Raw genomic sequence first — 19256 nt, 5'->3', positions numbered from 1 at the left:
GGTTTGCAACAACAGACTTCCGTAAACTTGGCAATGTGTTTTGTTGCGTTACGTGGATATTGTTCTAATGGTTATTGAGAAGTTCGTGTAAAATCAGAAAGAAAGATGTGTTGTCAAAACTTAGTAGACTGGAATGTAAGACAAAGCAAAGAGCGGATACCGTAGTCAATTGTGCAACAAATGCAGATTTTTGGAAACCGGCGTTTCAAAACATTTCTCTCTGTGAAGATTTCACTGGAGTGGATGAGTGCATTGCAGCTATTACCGCTTCATAATGACGGAATCGTATGGCAGTATATTGCCAAAACATGCTATTTACCCATCATCAGGGTAAATATTGTAATATGTCTATACCCATATCTGGTCTTATATAATATATGATCAATTTAGCCATAAACTAAGCCAATATACGGTATTATATGGGCATTTCTGGCTAATTTCATCACTTTTATCATATAAGTCATGTCCATGTGAAAGAATTATATATGTATAAATGCGAATTAGCGTTTGTTTAAAATAGCGAAAAATTATGATCAAAAATCATAATGTCTTCTGTATGCATTTGGATATTTTGTTCCAAAATGGTTAATAATTACGTATACCTCCTTGAATATTTTTAGGTGATATCTGAAGTAATGTTCACACCTCACGATAGGTCAGCTCTAGCATGAGCCTCACCAGTATGTAGGGTGACCCCTCATTAACATGGTATTTTCATTCGCTAGCTTTTAAAGCTAAGGCACCTTTTCAAGTAGCGTCCTTCCAAATTTCCTTTTACTGGAATCCTGATATTGCATGAGGTGTGAGGACGGATACCCATTGTATTTGTATCTCAAATATCTTGAAAATAACTTAATACCTAGCCAATAGATTAGTAATATGAAAAGGCTAACCAATCATCAAACCTTTATCATAGACACTCTGTGTTTGCAATGCAAACAAATCAGTTCATATATTTTATTATAAATGCCCTTGGCCAGCTAGCACAAATCAAATGGTTAGCGCATCAAGTTTGGGGGTCCTGGGGCTAGCCCTGATCTGGTCATTGCATTTCCCCTCTTCTGTTACATATATGGTGTCATGAGTCTTCAGGGGTCAAATTAAAGACTCTGTTGAAGGAGTGAGGAATGTTCTAGGAACTGGACTGGCTGAATGCCTATAGTCCGCGGGTAGCTCATGATCAAATGGTTGAGTGTCCAGCTAGAGTTCAGAGGTTAGAGTGTCCAGCTAGAGTTCGGGGGTCCTGGGTTCTAGTCCCAGTCTAGATATGTTGTTATTCATAAGAGATGCTTAGACTTAAAGACAATGTGAATATTGTAAAGCTAGTAGTGTCTCGTTGTACTGTCTGTACTGTTATATTATACTTTGTTAAAGACAGAAGTGAACATATTTGCAAACAATAGAAGCTGATGACAGTAATTAAGATATTCCTGTAACAATACAGTATTATACACTGTACATGTACATATATAATATATTGAGACTCCATTCTTATAACTAAATGCAGTTCTTATCCATAATATATAGGTGTGATCTACTACATAGAGCTAACATGATAAAATTGTAGGTGAAAATCAACTTTACACACCTGCTGTGGTAACTTTGTTTACAACATTTAGATTATCTATAAATATGATCAGGGCAAATGATTGACCTGTAATCAAGTCAGTTATATATATTTTCCTTGAAATGTGAAAGGGTCAGATATTTGTACTTGGTAGGTATTTCAGATCTTGGGAGTCTAAATGATTTTATTGAATCAAAAAAGTACCCATTAGGGTTTGGTTAATGAAAGTCTGAAAGGCTTTTTATAATTATATGACATCCAGTTCCCAGTCAAAGAAGATAGTATCCAAATTTCTTGGCATGTAACTAAATTTAAAAACTTTTCAAGATGCCAATTTTGTGTCTTATAATTAATTATCAGAACTCATTTATTCATGATGTATGCATTTGATGTGCTCTCTTTTTGAGTGACGAATTTATATAATCATATGAATTGAATTGTATATGGTTTGATTTTATTGCAGGGCCAGTCCATACCTGATTCTCCTGGTTGTGGTCAAGTTTTTGAGGGCTGTGGGCCTGTTTATGTCCTATGATTTACTCAAGTTGATTCCAGTGGTTCAGTTCCTTTTCATTGTAAAAGCAGGGTAAGTTCTGTTTAAATTTGAAAATATAACAAAATATTCACAAAGATTACAAAATTGATTCAAATTCATATACTGTAATGTTATTTGTAAGACTAGATCAACTACATGTTCATCATCTACTCTTGACAAAAATAAAAAGTACAGCTTTTCAAACCATTTCCACATTCCTTTGAAATATTTCACTACCATAATCCAGATACCCTGGTATATGTATTTCATTCTGTCAAATACAAAACAAAAACAGAAAAACAGAGGTCAGTTAAAAAAAACCATTTTAAGGGATAATTCTATATTTCTGTGTGAAAATAGAGTTGGCTAAAAACATTTGTTTAGATATAGACTATCAATATCAGAAGCATAGAACATCTTTTTGAAAACTTGTTTTATCAGATCCATTATGGTATAGGGCCTATATATATTGCATTGGTATATCAGTAACATTTTATGAACTTTAGTTAGTTTTGTAAATGCACCCATCCTCTTTCTCAGAAAAAAAGCTGGGTATGTGTTTATAGTGCTTATTGTGGACATATAAGGTCAATTAAGGTAGCAATAGTAATTGAGGTAGTATCTGTTTGAGGAACAATATCATTAGATGCAAGTTTTATTTACCAGTATAATAAATGCTAATTTTAAGAGCTATTTAAATTGGTTTTTTTCTCTGAATTATAGCATTATAAACCAGCATTTTGTTTCAGGAGTTCTATACCATTATTACTTCTCCAGAAGCCATTCTCATCAGGGAAAAAACTGTCAAAAAACCAGGTAAGTGGATAATCTAATATACCAGAGTTTCTTCCTTTTGTTTTACTCGACCGGGTATAATGACGAGCTTGACATGCGAGATATTACAGTGATGATTTATTAAGAAGTAACACATATGGTACCTGTACAGTATGTGGTGTGTGAAGGTCTGACTGGAAGCATGTTTTGTCCTTAATGTATTTGTATAATGTAAAAATCTTGCAAAAATATTTTTTTTTTTTGAAAGTTAATAAAATATAAATACATCATATACTCTTATGTATACACACATGTTTTGCTTTTTTGTGTGTATTTTAATAACCACTCAATATTTCCATTTAAAATGGTCTCAATCTGATGTTTGAATAAATGTACAATAGGTAACTTATATTATCAAAATATGGTTACAAAAATTGTTGAATATGTCAGAAGAGTTAATATGTCTAATAATTAGCCGTAGTTGGAGGATACAATGCTATGACTTGATTAAGAAATGAAACTGGGACCTCAGAAATCTAGACAGACATTTACCATTAGATCTACCTGGACACCAGGGGTCAGTGTGTACAGTTACTTTGTGTTTTTTCCCCAGTGGTTCCGAGTTGTAAGACATGCAGTGTTTGGGGGACTCATTAACTTGCTCTGGCTGTTTGGACTAACACTCTGTGGTCCTCTGAGGTATAGTATACTCCCAATAACTCCACATTTTACAACTTTGTCTACAACTTATAAACAATATTAAACAGTTAGAATTGTCTCATCACATTGGATTTCATGGTTTTTGTCACAATCCTCCGGTATGTAAAGAATATTTTCAAAGTTATTGTATTAATTTTTCATCTGTTATATATCTCAATATTGCAATTTTACAATGCTGCTTTATACTGGTCAAAAGGGGGATAACTCCATGATGTGCATGTCTCAAGCCTTCCCAGTTAAATCATAACTGTTGTCATGTCATATGATCATTACTTTTGTATGTTCTATGTAGGTTCATGATAGGACTGACAAAAATCTTGTATTTTTGTTTGCACAAAGCATAAAGTTATGTTAATTTAATTACTGTATACCTTGTTTTGCGCTTTCAGAACAATCCTCCTTTTTGAGCACAGTGATTTAGTGATAATAGCAGGAGCATGTGCTGTATTTACAAACAACGGAGGAGGCCCCTCAAAGGTAAGGGAGACAATAACCTATCTGATACTTTATAACATGTCAAATGTTCTATAAATCATGTATAGAAGGTATAGTAAGGTTAGCAAGAGTGACATTCTCATCTGCTACATTTGGATATAGAATGGTGAGGAAAACATCCTTCTTCACCATGGGGGATCTTTACTTCCACAATTTTACTGTATTCGTAAACTAAATTGTAATGCCAATTTGATTCTGCAATTTTCTTATTTTTCCCATCAGTATTTTTTATACTAATATTATTATCATTGATGTTATTCTACATCAGGTCATTATCAATGATTTAAGATTAATTAGGGACCCATGAGAAATAAGCATGCAAGGATCTGATGGGTCATTCTAAGTCATTAGTGTTTTTATATCTGTCCATAATCTCTATAATGATAAATTATCGCTGCAATGTACATGTACAATATTTGTTTGCATGTAATTTATATGTCTAATGAAACTTCGATATGTATAAATCGCTTTACCTGAATAAGCATTATTATTATTAACTTGGATGATGTTAATGCGATATATATGTGTGAAGAAATCTTTGTATTTTCCAGATGAGAGGGGCCATATTCTTCATGATAGCTGTGATAACTTTACTTCTGTTTGACCATGATGAGAGACTAGATAATCTCGCTGTACATGAATGTATCCTTGTGTAAAATGGACACATGCATTATTTAAGGATGTATGATTATGAGATATATATATACATGTATTTGAAATAATCTTCTTTTTGAAGAAATATACTTAATTATGTAAAGACTTTTATAATATGTGATAGAAAATAATGTTAGAGTATGGTTCCTTAACAGATATCACAGCTAGTGAAATACATCAAAATATTTTCACACATCTGTTTTATCATGTCGTCAATTTCATTGGATGGTCAGATCACAAGGTAGGTACATGCTTCACTCTTTCTCTCATATTTCATTTGTTTATTTTATACCTGTACTAGTGAATGATAAATTTTCAAAAAGTTACATGACATGAAAATGAAGGAAATTGAAATTTTAATATTAAATCAAAACCAACTGTATATCAGTTAATGAGAATGGGAGCTCTTACACAGGGAATTTCTGTCTATAGTAAGATGTACTTGTTGAAGTACAATGTATATTTTATACAGGGTGGAGTGGTCCTGTTGGCGATCACCCTGTTTACACATGTAGGCTATAGCAGTGCGTCTAAGAAACTGTCAGTGGATATTGGCGGGTCCAAACGACTCCATGCTCTCTCTTCACTGCTACAAGCCATACTGCTCTTTCCTTGGATGCTCTTCATGCACTTTACAAGAGAGGTCAGTTAGGGGAAGTATTTTATTTATTAATATGTTTTCTTTGTTGATGGATTAGAGAAGCTTTGATAAGAATAAATAAAGAAATGACATCAGATAATACATGTGATTATTAACTGAATCCATTGAAAATTAATTCTTTTTGTGACCTTTTGATCTGATATTTTAAACTTTCCTCTCCTGATTTTTTCCTTCTTGTACAAATTGCTGCTGTTTTCAGAGTTACATTGAATCCTGGTTGTACCTACTGTTTCCCCTGACCCTGGTGATATTGTTCGTATTTGTGGTGGACTTTTATATCGAGGCGGTCGTAACAAACCACCTCCAGCCTCCAAAGACTGCTGTGTATGGTACATACGCAATCACAATTAGTGCTCTGTTTCTCGGCCTGACGTGGAATCATCCAATGATGTCACAAATTACAACCCTTCACAAGTTACGCGACATTGTCACGGAGGACCATGTGTTGTCTGGGGGTGTGGTCCTCAGCCTCATGACTTTCCTTCTTGGTAAGTATTTGACATGTGATGATTACAAATGAAGGATGTAAGAGGGTGGGATTTGATTCCTTATTTGGACATGAAAAGGTATGGGTTCACTTGTCTGATCACGTAGGTCTTCACCGAGTATTCTGGTATCCTCTCACACTGTGACTGCTCATGTGCATCCTTCCGGGCCAACAGGAGTGATTAATATAAGTTGATATTATATATTAGGCTCAAACACGTTGGTGACGAAGATTACAGAACCAGAATTAATGCTGTTAATAGGTAACCTTTTGTTGTTTGGTTGTGACTTTGGGGTACATATAGTATTCTAACCATTGCTGAAATATTGTTTTAATTTTTAAATCATCTAATTTTCAGTAAATGTTTTCTGTTGCAGCTTCTAGCATATTGGGATTTCCAAGTAAGTCAACGAAGGGTGGGAGTTTTGTAGGCTACTCCCCATCAGGGCTGCCCCTCTACAGCTTTACAGGAGATGCTTTACATAAAACATCACACTCAGTGTTGTCCATTATCAAGAATGGGCTACGCCAAATATTGGAGGATTCCAACTCACGCAAAATATTTTACTTTCTGTGTATAAATTTAGTAAGTATAAAGTTGTTTTTTTTATAAAGATTACATTTTTTCCTGGAATATTGAATATATCTTTCACAAGGTACAATTAAAAGCTGTCATGTTTATATTCAAAATAATACTATATTTTGGCGGTCTCAAAATTTAGCACATACACCCAAATTTAAACAGTTTAGCTCAGTACTGAATCAGCATGTCTGCATTGCTTGTCGTAAGGAACAATTTACAGAAACTACATTTAGGGCCGTCATTATTTAGAGGAAAGCTTTCAGTGTGAAAAGCAAGATTACAGCTAAATTAATTATGTACGTTTACAGCTTGTGGTGGTGTCAAACAATTTCTTGTATAGGATGCAGTTACCACAACACTATTAATTCTCCAGTGATATTTGATAATAGTACTCATTTTATTATATCAAAGTAAATTATCCTATTCTTTATTACCAGATATTTACCTTTGTTGAGCTGGTGTACGGTGTGTGGACTAATAGCTTAGGTCTGATATCCGACGGATTTCATATGTTGTTTGATTGCTCCGCTCTGGTAATGGGACTTTACGCAGCCATCATGAGCAGATGGAAAGCGACTCGCATATTCTCCTATGGGTTTGTATTCCATGTCTTACTTAAATGTACTTTTACTTTTGGAAATTAAATTAAAGACAATATTGATATGCTTCTACTGTTTTATGCTGTGTTATTGCCATTTAATCATTAAGATTTTCACAAAAATAAGAGGACCAAAATGGATCCCCGGAGTGCCTTGTCTGAATAAAAGTGAAGAAAATCGCTGAAAAAAGTATCAGATAATCTATTTGATCAAGGGAGAACTGTAAATGGCAATATCTGGAGTTTAAGTGATTTCACCTCAAAATAAATTTTAACCAGGTCAGCTGGTAATTTATTTAATCAACCAATTAATACCTGACTAAAAAGTCATGAGTACTCCTGTTAACAAAGCCAATAATTAACACTGTGAAAGTCTCCAAACATCTCCTTGGTTACTGTTGGGGTATCCATATCTCTCTGACACATCTAGGCTTTCCTCCTGATTTTTTTTTCCTTGAGTCTCTCATTAGTTTTATCTGTTTGTTTTAAGGTATGACAGAGTGGAGGTGCTATCTGGGTTTATAAATGGACTATTCCTTGTTGTCATAGGAATATTTGTTTTTACTGAAGCAATAGAACGCTTACATGAACCGCCAGTGGTGAAGACAGAGAGACTTCTTGTAAGTATCACATAAAGTTTTAAAAGTACTAGTGAAATAGAATTCAGATTTACAAAGCATCAAGCTCAGAAATTTAGACTCACAAAATTCACAAGGTTATCAGTGCTAGTCCAGTAAAATATCTACCCAATGGGAAGACTCCAGGTTTGTCAAACTGGAACTTCCATCAAAAGGGATTTAATCAAAACAGTACACTACATACTATAAATTTAGACACATTTTCTGCCATATCCCAGAGTGCATAGCATTTCTTCTCTTTTGAAGTCCTCCATTGGTCATATATTTTACTGGAATACACCTCAAAATTTATTGAGACTGAACATCAGTGAAAAGTGGGATCTTAAGTTTGTTAAAAAGCTAATTGAAGTTTGATGTGAATAGAATTTCCTACATAACCAGGTAGTCTATATATGATTTGGTGAACATACTCTGTCGCCTTCATCGGACAAATGGTAAGTAAGTACTGTGGTATATGATATACACTGAGTTGTGTATATTTACAAAGAAATATTTTGCAAAATTTAAAATTTATTATCATTCTTTATCATTTATCAGCCATTTCACCAAAACTGACATTGTTGAAAGTCTCTGAATGTTTTCTCAATGATTCATTTTATTACAATGTATAATTATTGGGCCTATTCATCATGTCTGGAGTGGCCTATTCCTACACAATGGTATAATACATACATTATATTTGGTTGTTCCAGACTGTGTCTATTATAGGATTACTAGTAAATCTAGTCGGTATAACGGCCTTCCGGAGCTCTCACACTCATGGTCACGGCCACAGTCATGGTGGAGGACATAGCCACGCAGACCAGCATGGCCATTCACATGGTGCATCTAGTCAGTCCGATCATAACATCAATATGGAGGGTAAGTTAGCAAGGACCTATCACTATACTACAATCTTATCTAACATTTCAGTCCTGTTTCACATATTATATCACATATATTATACACAACCCAATAAATTAAGCTGGTGGAAATTGCAGGCTAGATATCTTTCCATTAGAGAACCGGGGGGCTATGCAGGTATGGGCCTATTGCTGGTTAACTTTGTTTAATAAATAAACCAATCTACCAGTCCTTAAAACTTTTTTTGTTGTGAATTGTGGTTCATCATTTCAGTGCTCTATGTTCCTCATCAATGTCTGTTACTATATTTCTGTGTCACTAGTACTGTACCATACCTGTATTTCTATGTCACTAGTACCATACCTGTATTTCTGTGTCACTAGTACCATACCTGTATTTCTGTGTCATCAGTACCATACCTGTATTTCTGTGTCACTAGTACCATACCTGTATTTCTGTGTCACTAGTACCCCACCTGTATTTCTGTGTCACTAGTACCCCACCTGTATTTCTGTGTTTAGTACCATACCTGTATTTCTGTGTCACTAGTACCATACCTGTATTTCTGTGTCACTAGTACCATACCTGTATTTCTGTGTAACTAGTACCATACCTGTATTTCTGTGTCATCAGTACCTTACCTGTATTTCTGCGTCATCAGTACCATACCTGTATTTCTGTGTCACTAGTACCATACCTGTATTTCTGTGTCACTAGTACCATACCTGTATTTCTGTGTCACTAGTACCATACCTGTATTTCTGTGTCACTAGTACCCCACCTGTATTTCTGTGTCACTAGTACCATACCTGTATTTCTGTGTCACTAGTACCATACCTGTATTTCTGTGTCACTAGTACCATACCTGTATTTCTGTGTCACTAGTACCATACCTGTATTTCTGTGTCATCAGTACCATACCTGTATTTCTGTGTCACTAGTACCATACCTGTATTTCTGTGTCACTAGCTCCATATACCTGTATTTCTGTGTCACTAGTACCATACCTGTATTTCTGTGTCACTAGTACCATACCTGTATTTCTGTGTCACTAGTACCGTACCTGTATTTCTGTGTCACTAGTACAGTACCATACCTGTATTTCTGTGTCACTAGTACCATACCTGTATTTCTGTGTCACTAGTACCATACCTGTATTTCTGTGTCACTAGTACCATACCTGTATTTCTGTGTCATCAGTACCATACCTGTATTTCTGTGTCACTAGTACCATACCTGTATTTCTGTGTCACTAGTAACATACCTGTATTTCTGTGTCACTAGTACCATACCTGTATTTCTGTGTCACTAGTACCACACCTGTATTTCTGTGTCACTAGTACCATACCTGTATTTCTGTGTCACTAGTACCATACCTGTATTTCTGTGTCACTAGTACCATACCTGTATTTCTGTGTCACTAGTACCATACCTGTATTTCTGTGTCACTAGTACCATACCTGTATTTCTGTGTCACTAGTACCATACCTGTATTTCTGTGTCACTAGTACCATACCTGTATTTCTGTGTTTAGTACCATACCTGTATTTCTGTGTCACTAGTAACATACCTGTATTTCTGTGTCACTAGTACCATACCTGTATTTCAGTGTATTGGTACCACTCACTAAGAACCTTGTATCTGGGAGGATCTGGTCCAGGTATAAATTATCATTATATGACCAGATCCCCATCCTCTTACTTCACAGTTTGGCTTCTGCTTCAAAAATCTGATTTAGATAATCACACGTTTCTATCACCAGCACTCACATGGTATATCAGACAACAAAGATTAATTTTCATGGTTATTTATATGTACATTGTATAATGCTTATTGCCTCTGTCAATATGCATTTTAAAGCTGGACCATTTACAGCTGCTTTCTCAACAAATCCAATTTTCCCTGCAAGGTCTCTTCACCGTAGTGCCATTTGCTATGCACACCTGTATAGACTTGCTTGATACAGATTTGTTTGTACAAGCACCCGTTATCAGTGTCACAATTTTAACATAATTTGAGATACCCCCGTCATACACTGTTAGCACCTAGCTTGAAGAGAGATCAGTAGTGGCATCAGATATTTTAACTTCATGGTGTTGAAGGTGTTGAAGGTGTTTCATTTAGATACATGTACAGAAGAAAAAGGCATATGATCAAAATGTTTATATACAATATATAATTTTATGTCAGGTGACAGAGTATGTTCACCAAATTTGAACAGATATTTAAAAAAATACTGCCTATGTGATAAAAAAAGTCCTTCAGAAATTTTCATTTTAGCTTGTCATGAAAATTTACATAACATCCTCTATCAATTATCACATAGAAGATACTGGTATACAAAGTTTGCAAAAGTTTTTATAGCTGTTTATAACTCAATTCTTCTAAATAACTAGTTCTACATGTATATCTATCTTTGATATGTAACATCATGGGTAGATAGTGGATGTTCTTGGTAAATATAAATTTCAGTATAAATCCTTTTCTGTTCATGTGGATTGCTCTTTATTCCTGTGTAGGTGTCTTCCTGCACGTGTTAGCGGACACAATGGGCAGTGTGGGGGTAATCATATCATCCCTGTTGATTGAGAACTTTGGCTGGAACATTGCCGATCCAATCTGCTCGCTGTTTATCGCCACCATGATTCTATTGAGTGTGATGCCACTACTGAAGGAGACATCAGTCATCCTTCTCCTTAGAATGCCTGTCAAGATGGAAAGGGAGTTGTCTACAGCATGTAGCAAGGTAAGTCATTTGTGGTAACAAAGTGTCTACGTCAATACAAAGCATATTTTAGTAAGAATCTGACATCACAGGAATGTTAAAGAGTCTGACATCATAGGAATGTTGAAGTGTCTGACATTACAGGAATGTTAAAGAGTCTGACATCACAGCAATGTTAAAGAGTCTGACATCACAGCAATGTTAAAGAGTCTGACATCACAGCAATGTTAAAGTGTCTGACATCACAGCAATGTTAAAGAGTCTGACATCACAGCAATGTTAAAGAGTCTGACATTACACGAATGTTGAAGTGTCTGACATGACAGGAATGTTGAAGAGTCTGACATTACAGGAATGTTGAAGTGTCTGACATCACAGGGATGTTGAAGTGTCTGACATGACAGGAATGTTAAAGAGTCTGACATCACAGCATTATTGACGTGTTTGACATGACAGGAATGTTGAAGTGTCTGACATGACAGGAATGTTGAAGTGTCTGACATCACAGGGATGTTGAAGTGTCTGACATGACAGGAATGTTAAAGAGTCTGACATCACAGCATTATTGAAGTGTCTGACATCACAGGAATGTTGAAGTGTCTGACATAACAGCAATGTTAAAGAGTCTGACATCACAGGAATGTTGAAATGTCTGACATTACAGGAATGTTGAAGTGTCTGACATTACAGGAATGTTGAAATGTCTGACATTACAGGAATGTTGAAGTGTCTGACATTACAGCAATGTTGAAATGTCTGACATTACAGGAATGTTGAAGTGTCTGACATTACAGGAATGTTGAAATGTCTGACATTACAGGAATGTTAAAGAGTCTGACATCACAGCAATGTTGAAATGTCTGACATTACAGGAATGTTGAAGTGTCTGACATTACAGGAATGTTGAAGTGTCTGACATTACAGCAATGTTAAAGAGTCTGACATCACAGGAATGTTGATGTATCCGACATCACAGTAATGTTAAAGAGTCTGACATCACAGCAATGTTAAAGAGTCTGACATCACAGCAATGTTGAAGTGTCTGACATCACAGCAATGTTGAAGTGTCTGACATCACAGCAATGTTGATGTATCCGACATCACAGTAATGTTAAAGAGTCTGACATCACAGCAATGTTAAAGAGTCTGACATTACAGGAATGTTGAAGTGTCTGACATCACAGCAATGTTGAAGTGTCTGACATTACAGGAATGTTGAAGTGTCTGACATTACAGCAATGTTAAAGAGTCTGACATCACAGCAATGTTAAAGAGTCTGACATTACAGCAATGTTAAAGAGTCTGACATCACAGCAATGTTAAAGAGTCTGACATTACAGGAATGTTCAAGTGTCTGACATGACAGGAATGTTAAAGAGTCTGACATCACAGCATTATTGAAGTGTCTGACATCACAGGAATGTTGAAGTGTCTGACATCACAGCAATGTTAAAGAGTCTGACATTACAGCAATGTTAAAGAGTCCGGCATCACAGGAATGTTGAAGTTTCTGACATTACAGGAATGTTGAAGTGTCTGACATTACAGCAATGTTGAAGTGTCTGACATTACAGCAATGTTAAAGAGTCTGGCATCACAGGAATGTTGAAGTTTCTGACATTACAGGAATGTTGAAGTGTCTGACATTACAGCAATGTTAAAGTGTCTGACATCACAGGAATGTTGAAGTGTCTGACATGACAAGAATGTTGAAGTGTCTGACATTACAGGAATGTTGAAGTGTCTGACATCACAGGAATGTTGAAGTGTCTGACATGACAAGAATGTTAAAGACTCTGACATCACAGGAATATTGAAGTGTTTGACATCACAGGAATGCTAGGAATGCTGATGTATCTGACATCACAGGGATGTTGATGTATCTGACATCACAGGGATGTTGATGTATCTGACATCACAGGGATGTTGAAGTGTTCGTCATCACAGCAATGTTAAAGTGTCTGACATCACAGAATTGTTAAAAAATGGTTAATAATTTCACTGTGAATGCAGTTTCCTCTGGTAGTCATTTTGTAAGAACTTGATGCCTTATATTTACATATAGAATGTATACTTTATGTTACAGTTGTTGACAGTAGACGGAGTGCTGTCCTACAGAGAGCCTAAGATCTGGTGTCACTCTGCTGACAAAGTATTTGGTACTATACATATACAGGCTGCCCCTGACGCAAGTGAACAAAAGGTGGTAGCTCAGGTAAGTGTCTGGAAATTAGTTCATACTGTCAACGGATTGTTACTTACTCATGCCTGGCATTGAATGCAAATTAAAACAATTCTCAAAGCATATTTGATCCCTCATCATTTGTTAGATGTTTAAGATTTTAATATTAGACTAAAATCTGTCTCTCTATGTCTAGTGATTGATTATGAGAAGACTAGATTTTTAACATGACGGACCTTCAACACTTACTAAGGTTATGTATATGAACATGTGTTATTGTCGTTCTTCCAAGCTTCCAAGCTATATCATGATACGAGGAGTACTAGACATTGTACATGTAGTTGTAAAGAAGAAGTTTCAAAAATTAAATAAAGTGCAATTGGTTGATGAAGCATTATAATGGTATAAGCATTGATTTCATTCCATCACTGTAAATATATTGTAATGTTTGTAGCTATTGAAGTTAGCATTTCAACAATTTAATCAACCTTACACTCAGGTACTGTTTAGTTGTTAAAATTCATGGGGCTAATATTTCGCAGTTGTCCTAGCTGGAATTAGTTTGTTGGTATTCAGACATGGTTGTATGGGGGGGGGGGGGGGGGGGGGGGGGGGGGTGGTTTACAAGGGACAGAAGTGAACATCGAAATTTTACAAAAAGCGGAATTCCACTTGAAAGCGGAAAACAGTCATGTCTGGATAATACATTTTGTACATTCATCACCTTGTGAACATTCTGCTGCATTCTTCTATACATTTGTGTATATAAATATTAACTGGGTATATGTTTTCTAGCTATAGTTAATGACTATATACATATAATGTAGTGAAATTAAATCCCTCACAAATATTATCAAACTTACTGAATTTTTCCAAGTGATTTATTTTTCTCGCTTTATTTAACAAGAGGCCCATGGGCCTTAACGGTCACCTGATTTTTGAAATATTTCAGTAAATTTGAATGAAAGAATGAATTTCAAAACAAATAAAACAAATGATAGTCAAAAATGTGATTTCCCTATAACTATAGTAAAGTTTATCCCCTCCCATGGGGCAAAGGCAAGACCCCAGGGCTAGGAAATTCACAATTATGGTAAAGCACCTTAAGACCCTTCGATCTGTGAAGAGTATTTAATTCTACCTTATTTGGGATGTAAGAAGAAGATTTTTAAAATTTCTGTTAATTTGACCCTTTTTGGCCCCGCCCATCAGCCCCTGGGGGTCAGTCAGGGCCAACATGTACATACCATCAAACTGTCATCCCAAGCTGATAATGTTAACGAAGTTAGAATGAATTCCAATAAAAATTCAACAAATAATAGTCAAAAATGTGATTTCCCTATATAAACTATAGTAAAGTTTACCCCCTCCCCAGGGGCAAACATGAGACCCTAGGGTCATGAAATTCACAATTTTGGTAAAGCACCTTAAGATCCTTCCATCTATGTAGAGTATTTGATTCTATCATATCTGAGAGTAGAGAAAAAGATTTTTGAAATTTTAGTCAATTTGACCCTTTTTGGCCCCGCCCATCAGCCCCTGGGGGTCAACTAGGGCCAACCTGTACATACCATCAAAGTGTCATCCCATGCTGATAATTCGATACAAGTTAGAATGAATTCCAATACAAATCCAACAAATAATAGTCAAAAATGTGATTTCCCTATATAAACTATAGTAAAGTTTACCCCTTCCCTTATCTGAGAGTAGAGAAGAAGATTTTTGAAGTTTTAGTCAATTTGACCCTTTTTGGCCCCGCCCCTCAGGCCCCTGGGGGGTGGGGACCATATAATTCACAATTTTGGTTCACCCTCAGCCATGGAAGCTTCCTGTAAAATTTCATTGAATTTAGTTCAGCAGTTTTTAAGAAGAGGTTGAAAGTGTAAATTGTTTACGACGCACGACGCACGACAAAAGGCGATTGCAATAGGTCTCAGGTGACCTAACAAGTTAACTCTATCAGTAGGTTGATATTGTGGTATATTATCTTTGTTTTATTTGAACAGGTAAGCAGTGTATTTAAGGAGATCGGTGTGTCCAATCTGACAGTTCAGGTGGAGAAGGAGAGTTATTTTCATCACCTGTCGGGGCTCGGTGCTAACTTCAATGACATGGCTTATATGACCAACAATTTTAAATCACAACCTCTTTCAGTGGAAGACAGCTTTATCAAATCTATATAAAGCGTTAACCATGGACTTAATCTCATTCGATCAAGGATTGCAAGGGCACATGTACAAAATTAAATAAATGTTCATGTATGAAAGGTATTTGAAATGAATTTTAAAGGCGACACGTTTTGTGAAAATATGAAGAATTTTCAGTATATTTCTTAAATCATATGAAAGTGAACAAACTACAGTCTGTTTATAAATAGGGCTATTACTAGTACAGTTAGCAGTAAAATAAATTAGATATATCATATACTGAAGGACTCCAGAAATAAAGAAATTCTATGCAGAGTGGGTGATGGAGAAAATGTGGCTTATCATAAAAAATCATGGTACTGTTTAAATTAAATCACTTCTTTAGTGGTCCCTGTTAGACAAACCTTGATTCCTCCTGTTAGGTAGATATATTACTAGGAAAGCCATTATCATTGTCGTCCTTCATTATTGCTATTTTTAAAAGACAATAGCCGTCTAAATGACGAGATAGGTTTTCATCGGCAAAGCAGTGAAATCGTATATGAGAGAAATACGTGGTGACTATGGTTTATGCCAAACTTAATTACCTCTCTTGTTCTATGAATACCCGTATTAACTGTTCACAAATTCCGTTCATAAGTTAAACAACTTTACATACCTCTTCTATGTTTTTTGTCTCAGTTAATTTAATAACTTCATAATGGTGGTCAGTTTTAATAAGTTTCAAAATAAATCCAAGTGCATGTACATGTATTAGATTGTAAATACATGTATATATGCAAAAGTAGCTTTAGAAAGAATTTAGAAAATTTTTGTCTCCAAAATATTATTTTGAAAAAAGGGAAAAAAAACATCATTACTCCCAAGGCTAGTTTCTTATATTTAATAGCTGATCAACTAAGGAGGAAATCAAACATGTTCTTGTAGTCCCACAACTCTTGTATCATTAGAGAAGTAGGTATTTATGCCAATTTATTGGGATGTACTTGTACTGTGATTGTTAAGCATGTTGTTTTCTTATGTTGACATGGCATCGAGATAATTTTTAGTCTAAGGGAAAGTGAAGAGAACTTCATATATGATATTTTGTTATTCAAATCACTTTCATTGTGTAAATGTATCTTTAAAAGTAAGGGAACCAAACACTGTGAATTCATTTTAAAAACATCATTCTTTATGTTGTATTGTGTTTCACCAGTACCACAAGTATTTGGTCATAATGACGTGTTCACACATTGATAAAAAAAACTTAAATACATGTACAACAATATTACACACTTGTATACATTCAATACTTTGCAAGGTGTCTCTTCAGTCAGATCACATTTAAAGTCTGTGACAAGGTCAAGGCAATTTATAACAGGTGGTTTGACAACACAAACACATCGCCATTGTGACCAAATATTTTTGGTATTGTACTGTATACCTGGTATAATCAATCTGATTTAAAGTTCTCCAAGTATTTACATGCTTATATACATGTATTGAGTATTTTTGATATGTGATAGATTTAATTTAAAATTGCAATATTCTGTGATGATTTCTTTAAATGTTACTATGATAAAACAACAGGTACTTTATAAATATATATAAAAAGTATTTTTGTTCTTAAAATATATAAAGTATTAATTTTTTGAGGTCGGAGGATCTCAATTAATTCAAATGTTGTGAATCTAGCTTTTTTCATGTTATCTGAATTGAATCATTGATATAGAACTTCATCATGTTGAGAAAATGATTATCTTGTACATGAAGAATATACATGTGCATTGCTAGAACTGAGTTTTTTGGGTTTTTTTTGTTTGTTTGTTTGTATTATATGTACAGACTGTATACATGTAGCGATATAGAGTTATTTAAAACAAATTGATCCCTGCATGAAACTAATGACTGTATTTAATAAATCAGAGAAACTGGTAGTACATGTTTGACTTTAAATTAGTTTTTCAGATAGAAATATAAAGTAGAAGAAATGTTCTATTTACAAATATTTATTTTGTACAACCTTCAGTAATTTCACAATTATTATACACAACTATTCTCTATGTCTTATTCACACAATAAATCTTGTGTTGGTGTTTTTGTGGGTGTATACGTCCAGTGTTCAGATATACCATACATCTGGTATTATTTTACACTTGCCTGTATTAAATGTTATTTGTATTCAAAACACATTAAATGTATAGAAAATCAAATACCATGGCCGGTTATTTTAAAATGTGTTATAAAGTCAATATTGACTTTTTAAATTTTTTTGTCTAGTGGAATTTTTTTCCATACTGCTGTCATGCTTGGTAAGAATGCATCATTACTTATTTTCTTACTTATATAACAGTTACAGCAGTTAACAAGAAACATGTTGTAAAATCTGCAACAAATTTTACATATCTATATTTTTTTTTTTTAAAAAGTAAAAAATTTAATTATGAAACCACTTTTCAAAACAATTTTGATTCACTGAAAACCATGAAAGGTAAGACAGCACTAGTTATTTCAATAAAATACATTTGAATGTCTTTGCTTACAAGTAATTATTAAACAGTATGCCACAATTCAACATGAAGAGTATCAATGAATGAGAACAAGTATGTTAAACAGCAGGTAGGGAAGTAATTAACGATGCAGATTTTAATACAGGCCTTGATGCCTTGAAAGTATTTATCAAGGCTTGTGTAAAAGCTACATAAGTCCACTAGGTCTCTGTCCTAAGATTTTAATACAGGCCTTGAAGCCTTGAAAGTATTTATCTACATAAGACGACTAGGTCTGTCCTTATTTCATAACTAATCAACTCCATTATAATCAGTTAAACATTCAGACTGTGATAAATGGAAGTGACCATAGTTGGTGTACATTCTGTAAGAAGTCGTTTGAATACCCTCCTACTTAGATGAACATAAAATCATTAAACCGTTTTTTTTTTTTTTTTTGGAACCTGATCAAGGTATAAATTAAATGTAATTCAAAGTTACGAAACTTTGGAAAATCAGCATTCTGAATCTAAAATACATATGTACACTGTACATCATATTCACTAGCCAAGTGTGTTCCAATATGATGCTCTCCTTTTCAGCAAGGTGAGCATCATATTGAACACACTTGGTTAGTGAAGATGACTGTATATATGGCAGCAGATATTAACCTTTATACTAAAAATAGAGACAACGTCTGATGTTTCTGAGTGTTAATGATGAACTGAAGCTAGGCATCAATAATTTTAAGTTTTATTGATATGTACAAAAAGAGAAAACCGAACAAAGAACAGTTATTGTTATTGTAAATATCAAAATATACTGTACAGTAATTCAACTTTTATCATGAAACCCAGTAAAATCTGTTGTCAGACTTAACCACTGCATCCCTCAAATCATCTTCCAAAACAGACTACCTGTATACGTGTGCCAGTACATGACATTATTATACTTGGTCCAATGACAGAAAGAATCCTGCAGAAATATTTTTTTGACTTTGGTTATGAACCAAAATCATATCATAGAAACATATATATATTTAGCTGTAAACAAACTTTTGAATGAGTATTATTCATTCTAGTCTATTGCTAGTTACACTAGCTGTTTATACACTGTTTATACAGTGGGAAGGATATCATGTACGCATAGGTGTCAGAACAGACAGGACTTACAGGA

General features: G+C 34.6%; 1 protein-coding gene across 1 annotated transcript; it reads left to right on the top strand.

Annotated features, from left to right (window-relative positions):
- Positions 1-12: 12 nt before the first annotated feature.
- Positions 13-18005, top strand: LOC117334104 (zinc transporter 5-like). Its single transcript, XM_033893562.1, has 16 exons — positions 13-330; positions 2031-2153; positions 2852-2918; positions 3490-3575; positions 3986-4073; positions 4643-4733; positions 4910-4986; positions 5218-5388; positions 5606-5894; positions 6271-6479; positions 6914-7071; positions 7565-7694; positions 8405-8573; positions 11075-11301; positions 13367-13495; positions 15469-18005. Exons 1-16 carry the CDS (start codon positions 275-277, stop codon positions 15643-15645), a joined length of 2247 nt encoding a protein of 748 aa, XP_033749453.1. The 5' UTR covers positions 13-274; the 3' UTR covers positions 15646-18005.
- Positions 18006-19256: the final 1251 nt, after the last annotated feature.

The sequence above is a fragment of the Pecten maximus genome, chromosome 9, assembly GCF_902652985.1.
Source record: "Pecten maximus chromosome 9, xPecMax1.1, whole genome shotgun sequence".
Lineage (NCBI taxonomy): Eukaryota > Metazoa > Mollusca > Bivalvia > Pectinida > Pectinidae > Pecten > Pecten maximus.
The sequence above is the reverse complement of the archived record's forward strand: the minus strand, read 5'-3'. Positions and strand labels throughout refer to the sequence as shown.

What these genes read in the sequence shown, in the direction of transcription:
- LOC117334104 (XM_033893562.1), top strand. Translation starts at nt 275, where the DNA reads ATGACGGAATCGTATGGCAGTATATTGCCAAAACATGCTATTTACCCA. An exon ending in CTTTTCATTGTAAAAGCAGG is followed by an intron (nt 2,154 to 2,851) that starts GTAAGTTCTGTT and finishes ATTTTGTTTCAG; the next exon opens with GAGTTCTATACCATTATTAC. An exon ending in ACACTCTGTGGTCCTCTGAG is followed by an intron (nt 3,576 to 3,985) that starts GTATAGTATACT and finishes TTGCGCTTTCAG; the next exon opens with AACAATCCTCCTTTTTGAGC.